Source organism: Sciurus vulgaris (genome assembly GCF_902686455.1).
Source record: "Sciurus vulgaris genome assembly, chromosome: 6".
NCBI lineage: Eukaryota > Metazoa > Chordata > Mammalia > Rodentia > Sciuridae > Sciurus > Sciurus vulgaris.
The window spans coordinates 131,901,051-131,916,876 of NC_136466.1; the positions used below are offsets into that span (position 1 = coordinate 131,901,051).

General features: G+C 35.0%; 1 protein-coding gene across 3 annotated transcripts in view; it reads right to left on the minus strand.

The window, feature by feature from the left end:
• The window catches only part of PARP8 (poly(ADP-ribose) polymerase family member 8), a 171,178-nt gene that overhangs the window by 33,882 nt on the left and 121,470 nt on the right, over window positions 1-15,826 (minus strand). For 2 of the 3 annotated variants that reach the window (XM_079145908.1, XM_079145906.1), the window contains exons 11-15: window positions 12,129-12,195; window positions 7,041-7,166; window positions 5,982-6,546; window positions 4,389-4,439; window positions 4,190-4,285 (exon numbers count right to left, since the gene is read on the minus strand). In XM_079145908.1, coding sequence (XP_079002034.1) covers window positions 4,190-4,285; window positions 4,389-4,439; window positions 5,982-6,546; window positions 7,041-7,166; window positions 12,129-12,195 — 905 coding nt within the window. The remainder of the gene's footprint in view (window positions 1-4,189; window positions 4,286-4,388; window positions 4,440-5,981; window positions 6,547-7,040; window positions 7,167-12,128; window positions 12,196-15,826) is intronic. The other variant, XM_079145907.1, reaches the window with a different exon arrangement.

Genomic DNA, 15,826 nt, shown 5'->3' on the forward strand with positions numbered 1-15,826 from the left:
CCACATTTTATTGTTTCTCAAAATATAAAGCTGAACTTTACTATGCACATGTTATAATACACTGCTTATTTAAAAGTTCGAAATGAAGGTTGATGTCAGCAAAAATGGCTGAGTAAGAAACCCAAGTGTTCACTCCTCAATAAAAACCTTATAAATAGTGGGAAAAAAAATATGAATCAACTTTTCTCACATTCTGGAAATTAACTAAAAGCTTGCAGTCACCCAACAAGCACTATTAAAGAAAAATGGCTGAATCCTGGTAAGAGGTATAAAATTTGTTGTTTAAGCATGCCATAGTTCCATCTCCCATTTTTCACTTTGGTAGTAGTCTTAAAAATTATAGCCTACATTCTTAATACTAGAGAAAGCAGGGCAGAGCTCATTCAGAAAGAACTGCTATTACTGTTCTGTGGTGGCTTGTGAAGACAAGCCCAAAATAATTGTCTTTATTTCTGCCTGACTTGGAATCTACCCAGTATTAAATCTAATACCCAGGGTAGGGATTGAAAACATTTGCAGTCACAATTTTAGTCACTGCTGTCTGAAGTTAACAAATAATAACAGGCAAACAACGAACTAACCAAAAAGCTCAAGGAGAGAGGCTAGGGAGAGAGGCTAGGGAGAGAAATGTTCCTAAGGACTATGAAAAATTACACATATTCCTGTGAATCTAGAGGGCCATGTGCATGTTTAAGAAAGGCCTAGGGAGGCTTAGAATTTTCCGACTGGCTGACCTGAAGGTTCTGTATAAACAGGAAGTACAGGCTGGGGTCACTGTAAACTGCCTGGCTAGTACTGAAGGCATACCCTGACATTACCCACAGAGTCCCTTGGCAGCAACTGGAAGGGGGTTTTCATGTGCTTCGATGATTAGCTGACCACTAAATGAACCAAACCTGAAGGATCAAACAAGACCATGAATGGAGACTGCACATAAATAATTTGGGGGAAAAAAAAATCAAACAAGGAACTACAACAAAATAAATCCTAAGGACAGCAGAAATCTGATTCCCAAGTGACTGCATTATCATATTCAAAAAGTCCAGTTTCCAATAAAAAATAATGAGGTATACAAAGAAATAAGAAACATATAGGGAAAAGGTAATCAAGAGAAAGGGTAACAGAAAAAGCATAGATACTGAACTTACTATGCTAAACGTTTTACGTTAGCTACTTATGAAATGATTGAAAAGCTAAAGGAAACCAAAAAATAAATGAATTAATTAATTTAGAAGAAAAAAAAAAAAAAAAGGAAAGACAATATCCCAACAAAGAACCAACACACAAAATTCACGAAAATGAACCAGAAATTCTTCAGCTGGAAAGCACAGTAACAAAAATGAAGAAGGGGGAAAATCACTGAGTTAAGAGCAGACTTAAGGAGGCAGAAAGAAGGATCAAGTACTTGAAGGTAGGTCAGCTGAGTCATAAAGTAACAACAATAAAAAAATCATTAAGAAAAGTGAATGAAGTCTTAAGAGACCTAATGGACATCATCATATACAAAATTACAGATTTAGAAGTCCCAGAAGGAAAGAGGCAAGAAAAGATGCAGAAAGAATATCTGAAGACAGATATTGAAAAAAAATCAATGGTGTTGAAAAAAAAAAAAAACCCAACCTCAAATTAATGAAAAATGTTAATCTGTACTGCCAAGAAACCCAATGAATCCCAAATATGATGAGATTGAAGAGATGTACGTCCTAATCAAAATGCTCAAAACAAAAGACAAACAACAGATCCTAAAAGTAGTGAGAGAAGCAACTCATTACAGAAAGGAGGAGTTGTGTAATCACCAGAAGGCAGTGGAATAGGAAATTCAAAGTGCGATAGAGAGGAGAGCTTCAAATCTGCCCCCAGCCCAGAAAACCTATCAACCAAGCATCCTATGTTCAGCATAACTATCTTTCAAACAATGAATGAGAAATTAAAATTCCCTCAGATCAAAACAAAGAGTGCATCACTGGAAGCCAACTTCCCACAGGAAACAAATGGAGTTTTTCAGTAGGAAATAAAAAAGAACCTGGACAGTACACAGAAGGAAATAAAGAGCAGGAGGTAAAGTAACCACATAGGTACATAGAAAGGACTGCACAGCGTTTTTATTTTTTAACATTTTGAATTTTCCTATCTAGATTAAAGGGAACTGCATAAAGCAATGAGTATAACCTGTGTTGATGAACCCACAATATAAAAATGTAATTTTTCTCTTTATCCATAATAGTGTAAGGGAGGGAGACTGAAGCTATTTTGGTATGAGGTTTTTATATATTATTAAAATCTAGGTGATAATCCAAACTGGATTTTTAAAAATTAAAATGTTAATCATAATTCCTAGAACAATTATTATAGAAATAAATCAGAAAGTTACCTGTAAGGAATTAAAATGATACACTAGAGAAATATCTGTTTAGTATATAAAAAGGGCAATAATGAAGAAAAAATAAAATAAAATAAAATGAATATAACTGACCCAGAAAATGAATAGAAAAATGGAAGAAATCTTTCCTTATTAATTATTTCATTTAAATACAGAGATTAGCAAAATACATAAAAGAACAGGATCCAACCATTTGGTATCAAACAAAGACTTTTGGTTCAAAGACACAAATATTTTTTTTTAAAGCATGGAAAAAGATATTCCATGTAAATAATAACCAATGAAAAGTTACAGAGGTTACACTGATGTAAGACAAAACATTTTAAAACAAAAATTCAGGAACAAAAGACACGAGAAAAGCCTAGAAACAAAAAGAACATGTAACATTTATAAACATCTGCTCCTAACAAGAGGGCCCCCCCAAAGAATATGAAAGAAATATCAAAAGCACCCAAGACAGAAACAGACACCTCAGCAATAATAACATGAAATTATCATACTCTTACTTTTGTAAGACTGCAGAGAAAAAAAATGAAATCAAAAGAGAGAAACTATAGAGAAAAATAGAGGAAACACAGAGCCCACTTTATAAAAGGTACATAAAATCAGTAAGTTTCTAGCTTGAAAAATAAAGAGATAGTTATGATTTAGATGTTGACTTTTCCTGAAGGATTGTATATTAACCGAGTGGTCCCAAGGGAGGTGCTTTTAAGAGATGGCTGAATCTTTCAGAGGTGGGGCCAAGTAGAAGTCCTTAGGTCACTGAAGTGTGCCCTTGAAGGAGACTGAGGGACCCAAACCACTGCTCTCTCTCTTCTGCTTCCTGGCAATGAAGTGAGTAGTTTTGTTTCACCATATGCTATTGGTATGATGGGTTGCCCAGCTCAGGCCCAAAACCACAAAGTCAATTGAAACATCCAAAGCTCAGTCAAAATAAACTTTTTCTCTGTATAATTTGATTATTTCAGATATTTTCTTGTAGTGATGGAAAACCATCTGACAAACACAGAAATGACAAATTTTCAAGATCAAGAATCAAGCATATAATACTACAAGAACTCCACTGATGTCAAGAAGATAATAAGAGGGTTAGGGTTGTAGCTCACTGGTAGAGTGCTTGCCTAGCACGTGTGAAAGCACAGGACTCGATCCTCAGCACCACATAATAAATAAATAAATGTACCATGTCCATCTACAACTAAAAATATTTTTTAAAAAGATAAGAGAATATTAAAAAACTCTATTCACATAAATATGCTACCATATATTTAATAGAAAAAACTGGAAAATTTTTAAACTGAATAATTCTCCCCCAAAATGCACATATGTACAGTGATTATTACTGCCACATCTCCTTGGTAATATCCCAAATGTGTCAAGTTGGCAATTTTTGGAAATCATTCTTCTGATTCTCCTAATGCTACAGTGTACCTCTTCCAACCAACACAGAGCATACAGTCTCCACTGTACAGTATGTACCTTAAATTGTGGAGTTTTTAATAAACACTATTTAAGTATCCTTAACCTTACAAACAGTATTTCTAAAAGTCTACAATATATGACACTTAACATCAGGATAGATATAGGTATAAATGGATAGACAGATAAAAGACAAATGAGAAACATTTTCCCAATACCAAACTACTTGCTCTTTCACAGACTCCTTCAGAAATACTAAATCATTTCTGTAAATTATACCCTTTAGTGTGTTAACTAATATTTAAGCTGCATTCCTGTTTTATTTTTACATTTCAACACTTTTCATTTATGTTCTAAGTCAACACTGACACTCTACCAACAAGAACTTACCCTAAGCATGGGGCCATTTTGAAACACATGTGGCTCATCACAAACCACACAGTACTCATTCAATACAGGGATCCGCTGCTCAGCAAACTCAATTGTCTGAATAAAACAATAGAAAGAAATAATTCAGTGGTGCTCATAAATATTTTGAAAGCCCAGTAAGGACTAAAATACTTCCACAACTGGTAGTCTTGACTCATACCTGCACTAGGAAGCCACGGTCTCGTATTGGAATGCATTTTGCACCATTTGGCTATTAAAAAAAATAAAAATAAAAAAGTAAAAGAACCAAGTAATTTTTTAATTGGGAAAATGTATGAATTATAGCATTTAATGTTTTATGATTATACCCTTTTAACTTTCTTTTTAATATAGAAGTGATCTTTAGAAGATCACATGAAATATTGTCACTGATTATGTTATCAAGATTTTACAATTTCTTTGTTCTATTATAATACCCTTTCTGCCATTGCTACTGCAATCTTTACCTAACCTAAATAATAGCAGTATCAATTTCTAATCTTCTAAGTGTTATTGGCATGTTTGCATGATGACAAAAAAACATTGCCTCTATTAGCAGCAAAAGCTCATACCTCCTAATAAGAACGTTTCAATCTTATTTTACGATTAGATACAATTATTCCTCTAAGGAAGCATTAGACAGCTATTGAATGTGGCACATCACTAAACTATATATTATACACAGCTATATAGAAGAACAGAACATTTAGACATTTTCTTTCATAGAATATCTGAAATTATCTTTCTTGGAAAAACTGCCATGGGAAACATTTAGCTATGTAATTATTTAACATCACTTTCTCGAGGTCCTTAAAACTTATCTTTGAATAGAAATGGGTTTTTAGGATGTTCACAGGAAATTATCAACATACATAGATTTTCATAAAGCAAATGTAACTTACAGCATAATTTACAGTTTGATTTTAGAAATAAAAGTCTATAGAAGAATAACTTTCTGAAAGCAGTATCTATTTTTATCAACTTCTTTTATGGCTGGATGTATTCATATTATTGGTCAAAGCTAAACATGCACCCCCAACATATATGTAAACATTATCTAGAAAAAGCAAACAAAAGTTTTTATCAAGTATTTTGAAAATGTAAACAATATAGTCTATTTCTTTATCTGAAATGAGCTTAAATGGTCTTCATTCTAGAAATAAATTTTGTTTAAAGAATCGCCCAAAGAACTTAAGTTATTACGATAGTCATCTCCTGGCTCCAGGAGGACCAAAACAGTTTTAATATAACGTGAACACTAAGATCATCTTCAAGGGAGGCTCTGGGGTATACTTGTCAAAGTTGCTTCTCTCTACCAGTGACAACCGTCACGAGCAAAATTCCCCTTCTTAACTGGAAGGGGATTATTCTTAATCTAGTTATAAGACAAATATGATCCTCCATGTGGAAAAAAGCAGAGATTAGATAAACATACTTAATAAAGCACTCGAATCATATGCTTTCCTTAGGCTTTAGGAATTCAATTAACTTCCTACCACTTTTAGTAGCCATTCATTAGTATGGAAGAAATTAGGAATGGACCTAAAATCAGTAACTACATTACTTTTCCCAGAATTAAAACCAACTATTCAGGTGCCAGCTGTAAATGTCTGGCGTGCAAGGACAACATTCAAATATCAAAGAAAATAGCAAAATTTTAAAATAAAATCCACCAATCTCAGTTCTTCCCTCCACCAGAGCTTATGGAGGAAAAAAAAAATTCCACTGGCCCTTACGTAACAGTTAAGAACTAAAGATGAAAATATTTACGCACAGCAGGCTGGGAAGATGAAGATGAAGATGGTGTTAAGATACCAATAAGCCCTGAGGTAAGAGAGAGCCTCCTGCCCTCTGCATTAGGTTCCTTGAAAAGCTCAGTTTTGGATGACTTGGGGGCACTGGAGTAAGACTTGCTGAGCAATTTGTGGTTTTTCAGTCCATACAGCTCTTCCATTCGGAGATTGCTGGAGTAAGACCTGCTTAACAGTTTATGGGGCTTCAAGTTGGTGTTGTGCTCACATCGAGGGTCTCCAGAACATGATCGAGTCAATAATTTATGGGACTTTAGAGTGAGGCAGTCCTCCTGCTTCACAGCTGCAGTGCAGGGACGGTTCAAGAGTTTGTGTGATTTAATTGTTGTCATCGCCTGCTCAGCCCTAGGGTCGCTGGACAGCGAGCGACCAAAGGTCCGGTGCGACTTTGCGGCGCACACGTCGTCAGCCTTGACTGTGCTGGAACAAGTCCTCCGCAGCAGCTTGTGTGTTTTGGAGATTCCATCTTGCTCTGATTTCAGTTTGGATTTGCTTTTGCCACAACCAGGGGGAGGATAACTTGGCGACCTTTGAAATGAAACAACAATCAATACAGGGAGACTCATGGGTTCAAAGGGCCATGGAGAAAACTTGCCATGCTTAAACTGCACCCACCTGTGGTGCTCTTACCCCCTCATTTAGCTATAACCTACCTGTTTAAAACTCACATCAAGGATACCTGCAGGGTGATCACAGGAATTAAATCACATTTTTCCTCAAAAGCTAAAGAAGATCCTACAATTTTTCTCCATCCTACCTACTGCAGAGCCCAGTAGGGAAAATTCTGATAGGGAGCTACACAATTAGGAAATAATTTAAACTTAATTGATAGGAAATAAAAACTCAACATACACATGAACATCTATGCTTTTTATGAAATAGGTGTAACTTAAAACATTTCCTTGAACTCATAAAGAAAATAAACAGATGCTAAGATTATACAAAGAATATAAACTGAATGACAACAGTCTATCACAAACTCATCCTCTAGCAAGGCAACAACAAAAGTGCCTGTTACCAACCTGCGCAAGGTAGAAAATAAATGCAGGGGAGACTTCACTTTCTTCTCTGACAGTTTTTTACTATGCAAGCAATTGGACTTTTCTTTGCTTTGTTTCCACTGCTGAGTAACAAATGTCTGCATGATTCTGTCAATCAAAAGGTAAGTCTGTTATCACAGTTCTGAGGTAATTAAAGCTAATATTCTATAGTTATTATGCTGAGAAGACACTTATCAAAGGAAAAGCATTCAGTAATCAATGGGTGCTAATTTAGAATCATACAAGATTTTTCATATATAGAAATGCATTATATAGCAAACTACCAAAATGATACTATGACTATACCATAATAATTGACAATAATTACTCAATATTAAAATAATTAAATTATACTATTGCTATGATTTAACAATCCAAATGACTGATGAGTTGATGGAGGAATAAAAAGAATGAGAACAGTCTTAAGGATCAGCAACTTTAGCTTAAGTGGCAAAAAAAAAAAAAAAAAAATCTGATTAAGTAAAGCCAGTTTCTTTTACTTAATTTTTTAAAATTTTCTTCATGTAAATGAAAACATATACAGAATTATTCTGTGTCCTTTGAGTAGTATAAGTGTTGAGAAAAAGAGTAAAGCTGCAATGAATGATGACTTAATTCCAAATCCACAGTAAATTTGCATTTAGAATTCAGGAAAAACGGAAATTTTATTTTACACTTCAAGTTTTTTCACCCAAAATTTCAGCAGGATTTAAATGTAATAGCATTATTAGAATCATTTCCCCCTGTAATGAACAAGAACTCTCCAGTGACAATATTCTCTGGACCAAGCAGATGTAGATTCTTTTCCTCCTATAAAATAATTCCTCTTCTTATACACCATTCCCTAAGAATGTGAGGAAGTGTTCCTAATCTGGTTAAATCAAGAGGAAAAAAACAGGATAAAATGGCTAAAATTCTCTGAGTTTCACGTTATGTTAGCATTATGAAGGGTGACTTCAAAACCTAAAATAAGAACTTTTAAGCTCTCATATTCAGATTACTAGTTTTTCTGGGATGTAACAGAAATTAACTATTTCTCAGAAGTCATTTAACAACAGTGGTAACAGGAAGAGTATCTACAAACCCATTTGGTGTAATGACCATCTTCTCACATAGAGAACCACTAAAAGATTTAAGTATCCACACTTGATAAAAGATGTAAGTATTCACACTTGAGTCTGGGTTTACTAATGTGCCGGCACCAAGAATTTCTACAATTGCCACATGCTGATGATAAAAGAGAAAAATCATTTCAAGGTAAACCATACATCTGAATCAGGTGACCAGTAGACAATGTCATGGCTAGCTTTGGGAACAAGGTCCCAGGGTCACTTAAAGACAGAAAAGTGAGTACACTTGGACAACATCATGTTGGACAACATCATGTTGCTGTCAAAAGACTGGTGTTCAAGAGCAGTTAGTACTACCCTCAAATGGAAGTGGTGAACTTCAGTAAGGCAACAGTCATCAAATTGAATTAATAGCATGAATTTAAATTTTGAGTGTTTTGCCCTGATTTGCACTTAAATTGAAAATTACTTTTGTGTTATAAATATGAGACACTATATATGAAAAATTTCTCTGATTTTATACTGTACAGATTTGAGGCAAAATAGGATCTGCAATATTTTCCCCTCATAAACACGAGTTAACTTTGATCAGTGTAGACTCAACATAGTCATGCAAAGTTCAAGATCATTTTCACTGTCTCTGATATGCTCAGCCTTCAATGATACCAAAAAAAAAAGAAAGAAAGAAACTCTAGGAGATCCATTGCTGATTCTATTTTAGACCAACAATGAAAACAAATGTATTTTTTCTTTTAAGCTGTTTTAATGACATCACATTCTCCCATTATTCAACTAGTATCAAACATATATTCCTCATCTCGAAGGGAGATCTAGGTTTATGTAAGCAGCAGATTACCATGTTGATTAATAGAATCGATGTGGAGTCAAATTCTGGCTCTTCCACTTTTCTCACTTTGTGACCTTAAACAAATTGCTTAACCTCTTTGACCTCAGTGTCATCCTCTAGGAATGTAACGGTAACACTACCTGTTGTACAGACTTGTGACTTAATATAAGTAAAGATTTGGGACAGTGGATGACATACATAATAAGCACCCCTTAGCACTTGCCGGTGTTACTGTTAAGACTCTGCCCTGCTGCCAGAAATACATCAAAACAAAGGATCACAGAAATGTCCAACAAGTGTTTCTTACTCACTGACAACAAACTAGACAATAACAAATAGACTAGATTCTAAACTTATATTTCTTCTTTTATGTTTCTGGGAAAATAGCCTTTTAATATTCCTATTAAGTATTGTGAAAATGAGATGACATTTTTTTTTAAATTATGTAATTTAAGACTAAAAGGGACCCTAAGGATCACAACCAAATCCAGTTAAGGAAACTTAAACATGTGTCAGACTAAACTTTATCAAGGATCATGAAAAATATTCTACTTTATAATAACAAAGTTTCAACATACTTAAGATTAGTGGATGAAAAAAAAGCAACTTTAGCAAACAACCATTTGGATAGGAATATTAAAAAAAACATGGTACGTATTCTACTAGGAACAGTGGATTATATCCACAATATTTTTTTCCTGAGCCCATCTGATGTACTCCGAAGTCATGAAGGGGTGAAAGTCATTTATTCCTGGACCTCTGGACTTTTATAATTCTTAACCCCATTTTACTTTTAACGAAAAGTAAAGTTCATTTGTGTTAGAAAAGCACATTAAAGAAAAGCACATAAAATAGGATAGCATAAAACAAAGGAAGGGAATTTGGTGACGAGAAAAATCACAGAAAGAGTAAGAAACTGCCAAAGCATGGTGGTGCGCTCCCTGTGTGGGCAGGCTTCATGAACTCTCCAAGACATGTGAAACTTGGAATCGATGCCGGAAAAAAAATCCAACTGATTCAACAAAACCAATGGCACTGAAAAATCATACCTAATCCTAAAACAGGAAACTGAGGATGTCTCCTGGGGGTCCTTAGAAGAGCATATTGCATAATATAATGTGCTGAACATACATTGTAAATTGACATTAGTTTCAGAAATGAAGAGTTCTAAACATTAAGGATTTGTTATCTAATTCTACATTGTACATATCTAAACTCAATGTGGACTGACAGGAGTCCTCCCTCCTTTAAATGTGATCCATATAGACAAAGGAAAACTAGTCTGTCATTTAAAAAAATAATGAAATCATATCCATGGAAACATCATGCATAAAATCGGAGATTATTATATGAAGTGAAATAAGGCAGGCACAGAAAGACAAGAACCATGTGATTTCATTCACAGGTGGACTCTGAAACTGTTGCTCTCTCAAGAGATGTTGAGAGCAGATGATAGAGAGCAGAGGCTGGGGAGAGGGGATGAGTAGGGGTGGTCAACAGCTCTAAGTCAGAATTAGGTTAGAATAAGAAGTTCTGGTGTGTGACAGGGTCACTAGAAACAACAGTTATGTACTACATATTTCAAAAGTTTACAAGAAAGGATTTTCAATGTTTTGCCATTAAGAAATGATAAATGTTTCAGAGAGATACTTTAATGTGATTTAAACATATAATGTATACATGTATCAAAACATCACACGTACTCCATTAACATGTAATTTTCATGTTTACAAATGTTAAGTTAATTAAAAATCATTCTAGAAAAATGTAAATGCATTTGTGAGACAGATTTAACCATCACAATGTGTATTTTTTACTTCAAAATATTGTGTTATAAATAAGCACAGTGTTATCTGTCAACTTTTTAAAAATTGAAAGTTAATAAATACAGTAAAAATGCCCTGAGGTCAGCACAGGTAATTTCATGTCCTCCTAATAAAGGTTGGCTGATCAAGACTGTTTGAGAAAGAAACCACATTTTCCCTGTGTGGAAGGTCAACAAAGGGGAGCATGCAGACAGCATCATTATTATCTTCAGGAAAAACCATAATAAGCAGAAGCACAGGCTGACAGGCCCCCAGGCCTCTGCCTAGCTCATACCAATAATCATTCGATTTTAGGAAGAGCTGAAAGTCAGCTCTGTGTCTGTAATTTACCACTATTATTCTGCTCAAAGACATCACTTTTTTCTGCTACCCTTGTTTTTGGTTCTATCAGAGTCTTTGTTTGTTTGTTTGCGTTTTAATTTTAAAACTAGACATAAAAATCAGAAAACAAAAACAGATTAGAGTTGAACAATGAAAAAACTATCAGTAAGCCTCCATGAGATTTTATGAGGTCACACATAAGAGTTTCACTCATCTTTTCCGGGTGCTCAAAACCTACTGCCATTTATTTCCACTTCAGATCTACTAAAAATACCAGAGTGTGAAAAAAATCCTAGTGACTAAATAAATGGGAGTGAATGTGTACTAATAAAGACATATTGAAGAATGTCTATAACTACATACATATTCTATTTCTGAAGAACCAAAATCATTTATAAAACATGACTGTCACTGTATTAGTCAAGATCCAAATGGGAAATAAAGAGCTTACTTTCAAAAAGGAATGTTTCACAGGTGCAGGTACAGGAAAGGACTGTATAGTCTCAGGGCCAGAGGCTGCTTTTCTGTTACCACTCCAGGTCCCAAGGAGGTGGCAGTGGAAACCACCGTAGAACCTGGTAATGGACAGTCATGCAAACACCGCATCCTGGAGCCAAACAGGAAGCTGATGATGAAAGACTAGTCAGCTCGAGGTGACTGAGGAAGAAACCAGGGCAGCAAACATTCCCATCGTAGGCTCTTGTTCCCTCTGTTGGTGAGGTTAAAGACACCAGACCCTGTGTCCACAGGGGCCAGACTTCCTGGTAATAAACTGCAGGGTGCGGAAAGGTACACAGTGGATCTGGGCAGGCAAACAGAAAGACCCTGGACCAGACCAAAAGAGAGCTATGCTAACAATGATGGAAGCAGCACTTGGCATCAGGATGATTTCCTCTATTAAGGCATTCATTTCAAAAACATCTTAGTAAAACACTGAAAATGAGCAACATGAGAATTCAGTTCTCTTGAATAGAAATTCTTTTTCATTTTCCTTTTGCAGACTTACTTTTTTAACTGATGTCCCAATCCAAATCGCTCTTTTGTGGAAATCTGAAAGACATCAACAGTGGGCACTAGAAAGGAAAAAAATTTACAGTCAAGTACTGAATTGAAACTCAATCATCAGCCAGGAAAAAGACTGAAGGAGTGATATATGCAGGTATACACAGGAACATAAACAGTGTGCACACCATTGTATATATTGCTATTTACGTTATGTGTATGTGTGCATAATGATAATGATCATTTTTGTCATTATTGATGTAAATACACATGGATGTATATCACATACAATTATAATCTCTAAAGCAACAGCTTAAATAATCACATATAAAAAAGTCAGTGTACAAATTTGTAAGTGGAAGAGAGACATTGTTTGTATATACATACAAAGTACATTTAGAATAAAACAATGAAAGGAGGCCAAGGCATAGGAGACTGAGTTTTCACTACATACCCTCTCATGTGATTCATAATTTAGTCAGATTTCTTTCTTTAAATAAATAGCCATTTCTTCAAATTAGCAACTCGACTCAAAAAAGTTTCTAAACAATTATCATTCACTAGTTTAGAGTATTTATCATGTGCTCATTGTGCCAGTCACGATAATGAAAGAACAAACGACTGCGCATGTATTCCTGCCCCAGGGAATACTGCAATGCAGTCATGGGAGGAAACAGACCAAAAATGCATTAAGAAAACAGACACAACTGGAGACCTGCATAGAGAGAAGGATGGACAAGCAGCATTTTTGGAGATGGGGAGAGAGGACCATGGATGGAGATCTTTGGCATCTCTTAAAGGGCAAAAGAAGTGGAAAATCATTCAGGAATTTCCTGCAAAGACAAGACCTATGGTGGCTTGGATCAGTGGAAAGGATGAACATTTTGGATTCATACGACAGCTTAGAGATTTCACTGGGTAAGATTTTAGATTCGAGAAATAGAGGAGTCAAGGGAAAAGGCAAAGATTCTGAGCAGGATGATATTTAGCAATTCCTAGTACATGGAAAACTGCAGGTGGAACAAATTTCAAAAGGTGATGAATTTGGGTACTCAATCTTAAATATTTTAAGTTTGAGATGCTTCTTACACTCACGTGGAAACATGGGCAACTGGACAGTGAAGGCTAGTACTTAGACACTCAGGTAAAAGGAATATACTAAAGATACAAACTTAAAATAGCCAGAGTATAAAAGTATTTAAAGACATGAGCTAGAGGAGAAGCTACTCAGTAAATTTAGATGGAGAGAAATCTGAGGAGCAGGCTCTGAGGAGCATGCAGAGGCCCAGCAGGAAAAGATGCAGCGGAATGGCCAGAAGAATAGAAGTCTTCAGAGTGCTCCTTCTCTGAACACAAATTCACAAAAGCTTTGCAAGGACAGGATGAGCAACCATTAACAAATGCTGCTCAATTATGAAGACTTAAAATTGGTTTTGGGGCCATTTAGCAATATTAAAGTCACTGGATACAGAGACAAGAGTAGCATTTGTGAAATGATGTTACCAAAACCTCATCTGACAGGATTTGAGGAAAGAAAAAAGGAAATGAAGTTGCCTAATGAGACAACTCTAATGATGAAACTATAACAGCCAAGAGAAGCAGAGCAGTATGGTACCAACTGAAGAAGAATTTCAGTGCAAGTTGGTTCTGTTTTAAGGTGAAAGATATTTATTTGCCAGTGAGAATCTTCTAGGAGCAAAAAGATATATGAAAAGTACAGGAAGCAAAGTGAGAAATGTTGGAATGGTGCCTTAGGTAGGTGCAAGGGGATGGAAACCAGTACACAAGACAAGAAATGGGTGTTCCAACAGTGTCAATCACTGTAAGGGCTGGGACAGGAAACAAAGAAATCACATTATAAATCAAAATGGCATCTGCAGAATGCCTCACTCCCTGTTTTGGCCAGTACTCTGAAATGCAAACACAGCATTGATCAGAGAAAATGTGGTGTTAGTATTACCAGGCAATCAGTTTCTTTCCTAGGAAGAGTCTAATCCTTTTACAAAGAGTGGTGAATAGAGTAGACATCACTCCAGTACACCTGTTCCAAACGCAGGGTTATCGGAATTCAAGAAGGAACACAAAAAATCTGATCCAATCAAAAATTCACAAAATAAGATCCTATTGTGCTCTCTATAGGAGGTTTAAGAAGACATACTCTTTTCACAGAAAGAAAAAGTAACTGAGAAAAGAAGATCGGGAAACTAAACAGATGTGGCTTATTTGAAAAAGGTAGAAAACTCCAAAAATGCGCTAGAACAACAAAAACTGAAAACATCACTGGAGAAAATTCTATGAGATAGAAAAGAAATAATAACAGGCACAATTATTTTATCCAGAATACATTAATTATTCCAAGAAATTAATAATACAGTTACAAAATTCAATCATAGTATGCATGACTAGAAAATAAGTGTCAATATTTTGCTAAAATGATACAATTTTCTGGGACATCCATTACTCAGTAAGAATAAAATGCTACTAAAATGACCCAAAATCTTAGAATACACTGAAAAAGCTGATAAAAATGCTACTTTCAAAAATATTAGAAGATCAAACCAGGTGCAGTGGCACATGCCTGTAATCCCCCAGTAGCTCAGGAGGCTGAGGCAGCAAGGTGCTGAGCAGCTCAGTGAGACCCTGTCTCTAAATAAAATACAAAATAGGGCTGGGCATGTGACTTAGTGGTCAAGTGCTTTGAGTTCAATACCAGGTACCAACACCCAACCCCCCCCCCAAAAAAAAAAAAAAGAATTCCAACAATCAACAGCATATTGCTGTTAAAATTAGTGCAATTAACTACAATTAATTACAAAGATAGTAATACCTCAGAGAAAGGTACAGAAAGGAAAAGAACTCTATACTATTTTTGTTTCTGTACAGTTAAAAAGATTTAATTAATTTTTAACAATGCTTTTTCAAATTAATAGCTTCCTGCAAACCAGTAATGCTTACTGGGAAATATACAGACCATAAAAGTCTGGTTAAGAAAACAAGCACTCAGGAACAAACATTGAAAATGAGTGAGCTAAGCACTCCCTTCCTAAAAATACAGTACCAATATATGTAACTAGAAATGACAACAAACATTTCTGGTAAGCATAAGAGTTTTGAAATTTTGGAAATGTTTATTCTTCCCAAATTAATTTACAAGTTTACCTCATCTACAATCCAGTTCCCCACAGGGTTCATTTTGGGTGGCAAGGAAATAAAAATGTCACAGAATGAAATAAATTTTCATATTTACAAAAAGGTATAAGTTAAAGCAGGCTTATCCTGTAGACCAGAAACTGGACTGATACATCGGCAATTCTGAAATATACACACATACGTATGTAGGCACATAGTGTCATAAAAATCACAACAAATTATATCATGTCTTTGCTTATATTTCCCCATACATGATTTTTAAAAATTATTAATTTCAAAGTGGAAAAACACATGCATTTCTCCAATTCTCTTCATTCTTGTTCATTCTCATATATTGTCTGATTAGCCCTAATCACATACTATAGTTCAAATCAAGGCTACTCATACATACATTTCCAAAATGCAGGAATAAATGCTTTTAAAAAAAATGTTTTCCAAGCTTATTTTAATATAAATGCTAATACCTTCAAAGGCACATTACAAAATAGTCCTTTTTATTTGGTTACAACAATCAAAATTATAAACTATGATAAAGCCTAATAATTTCTTCTG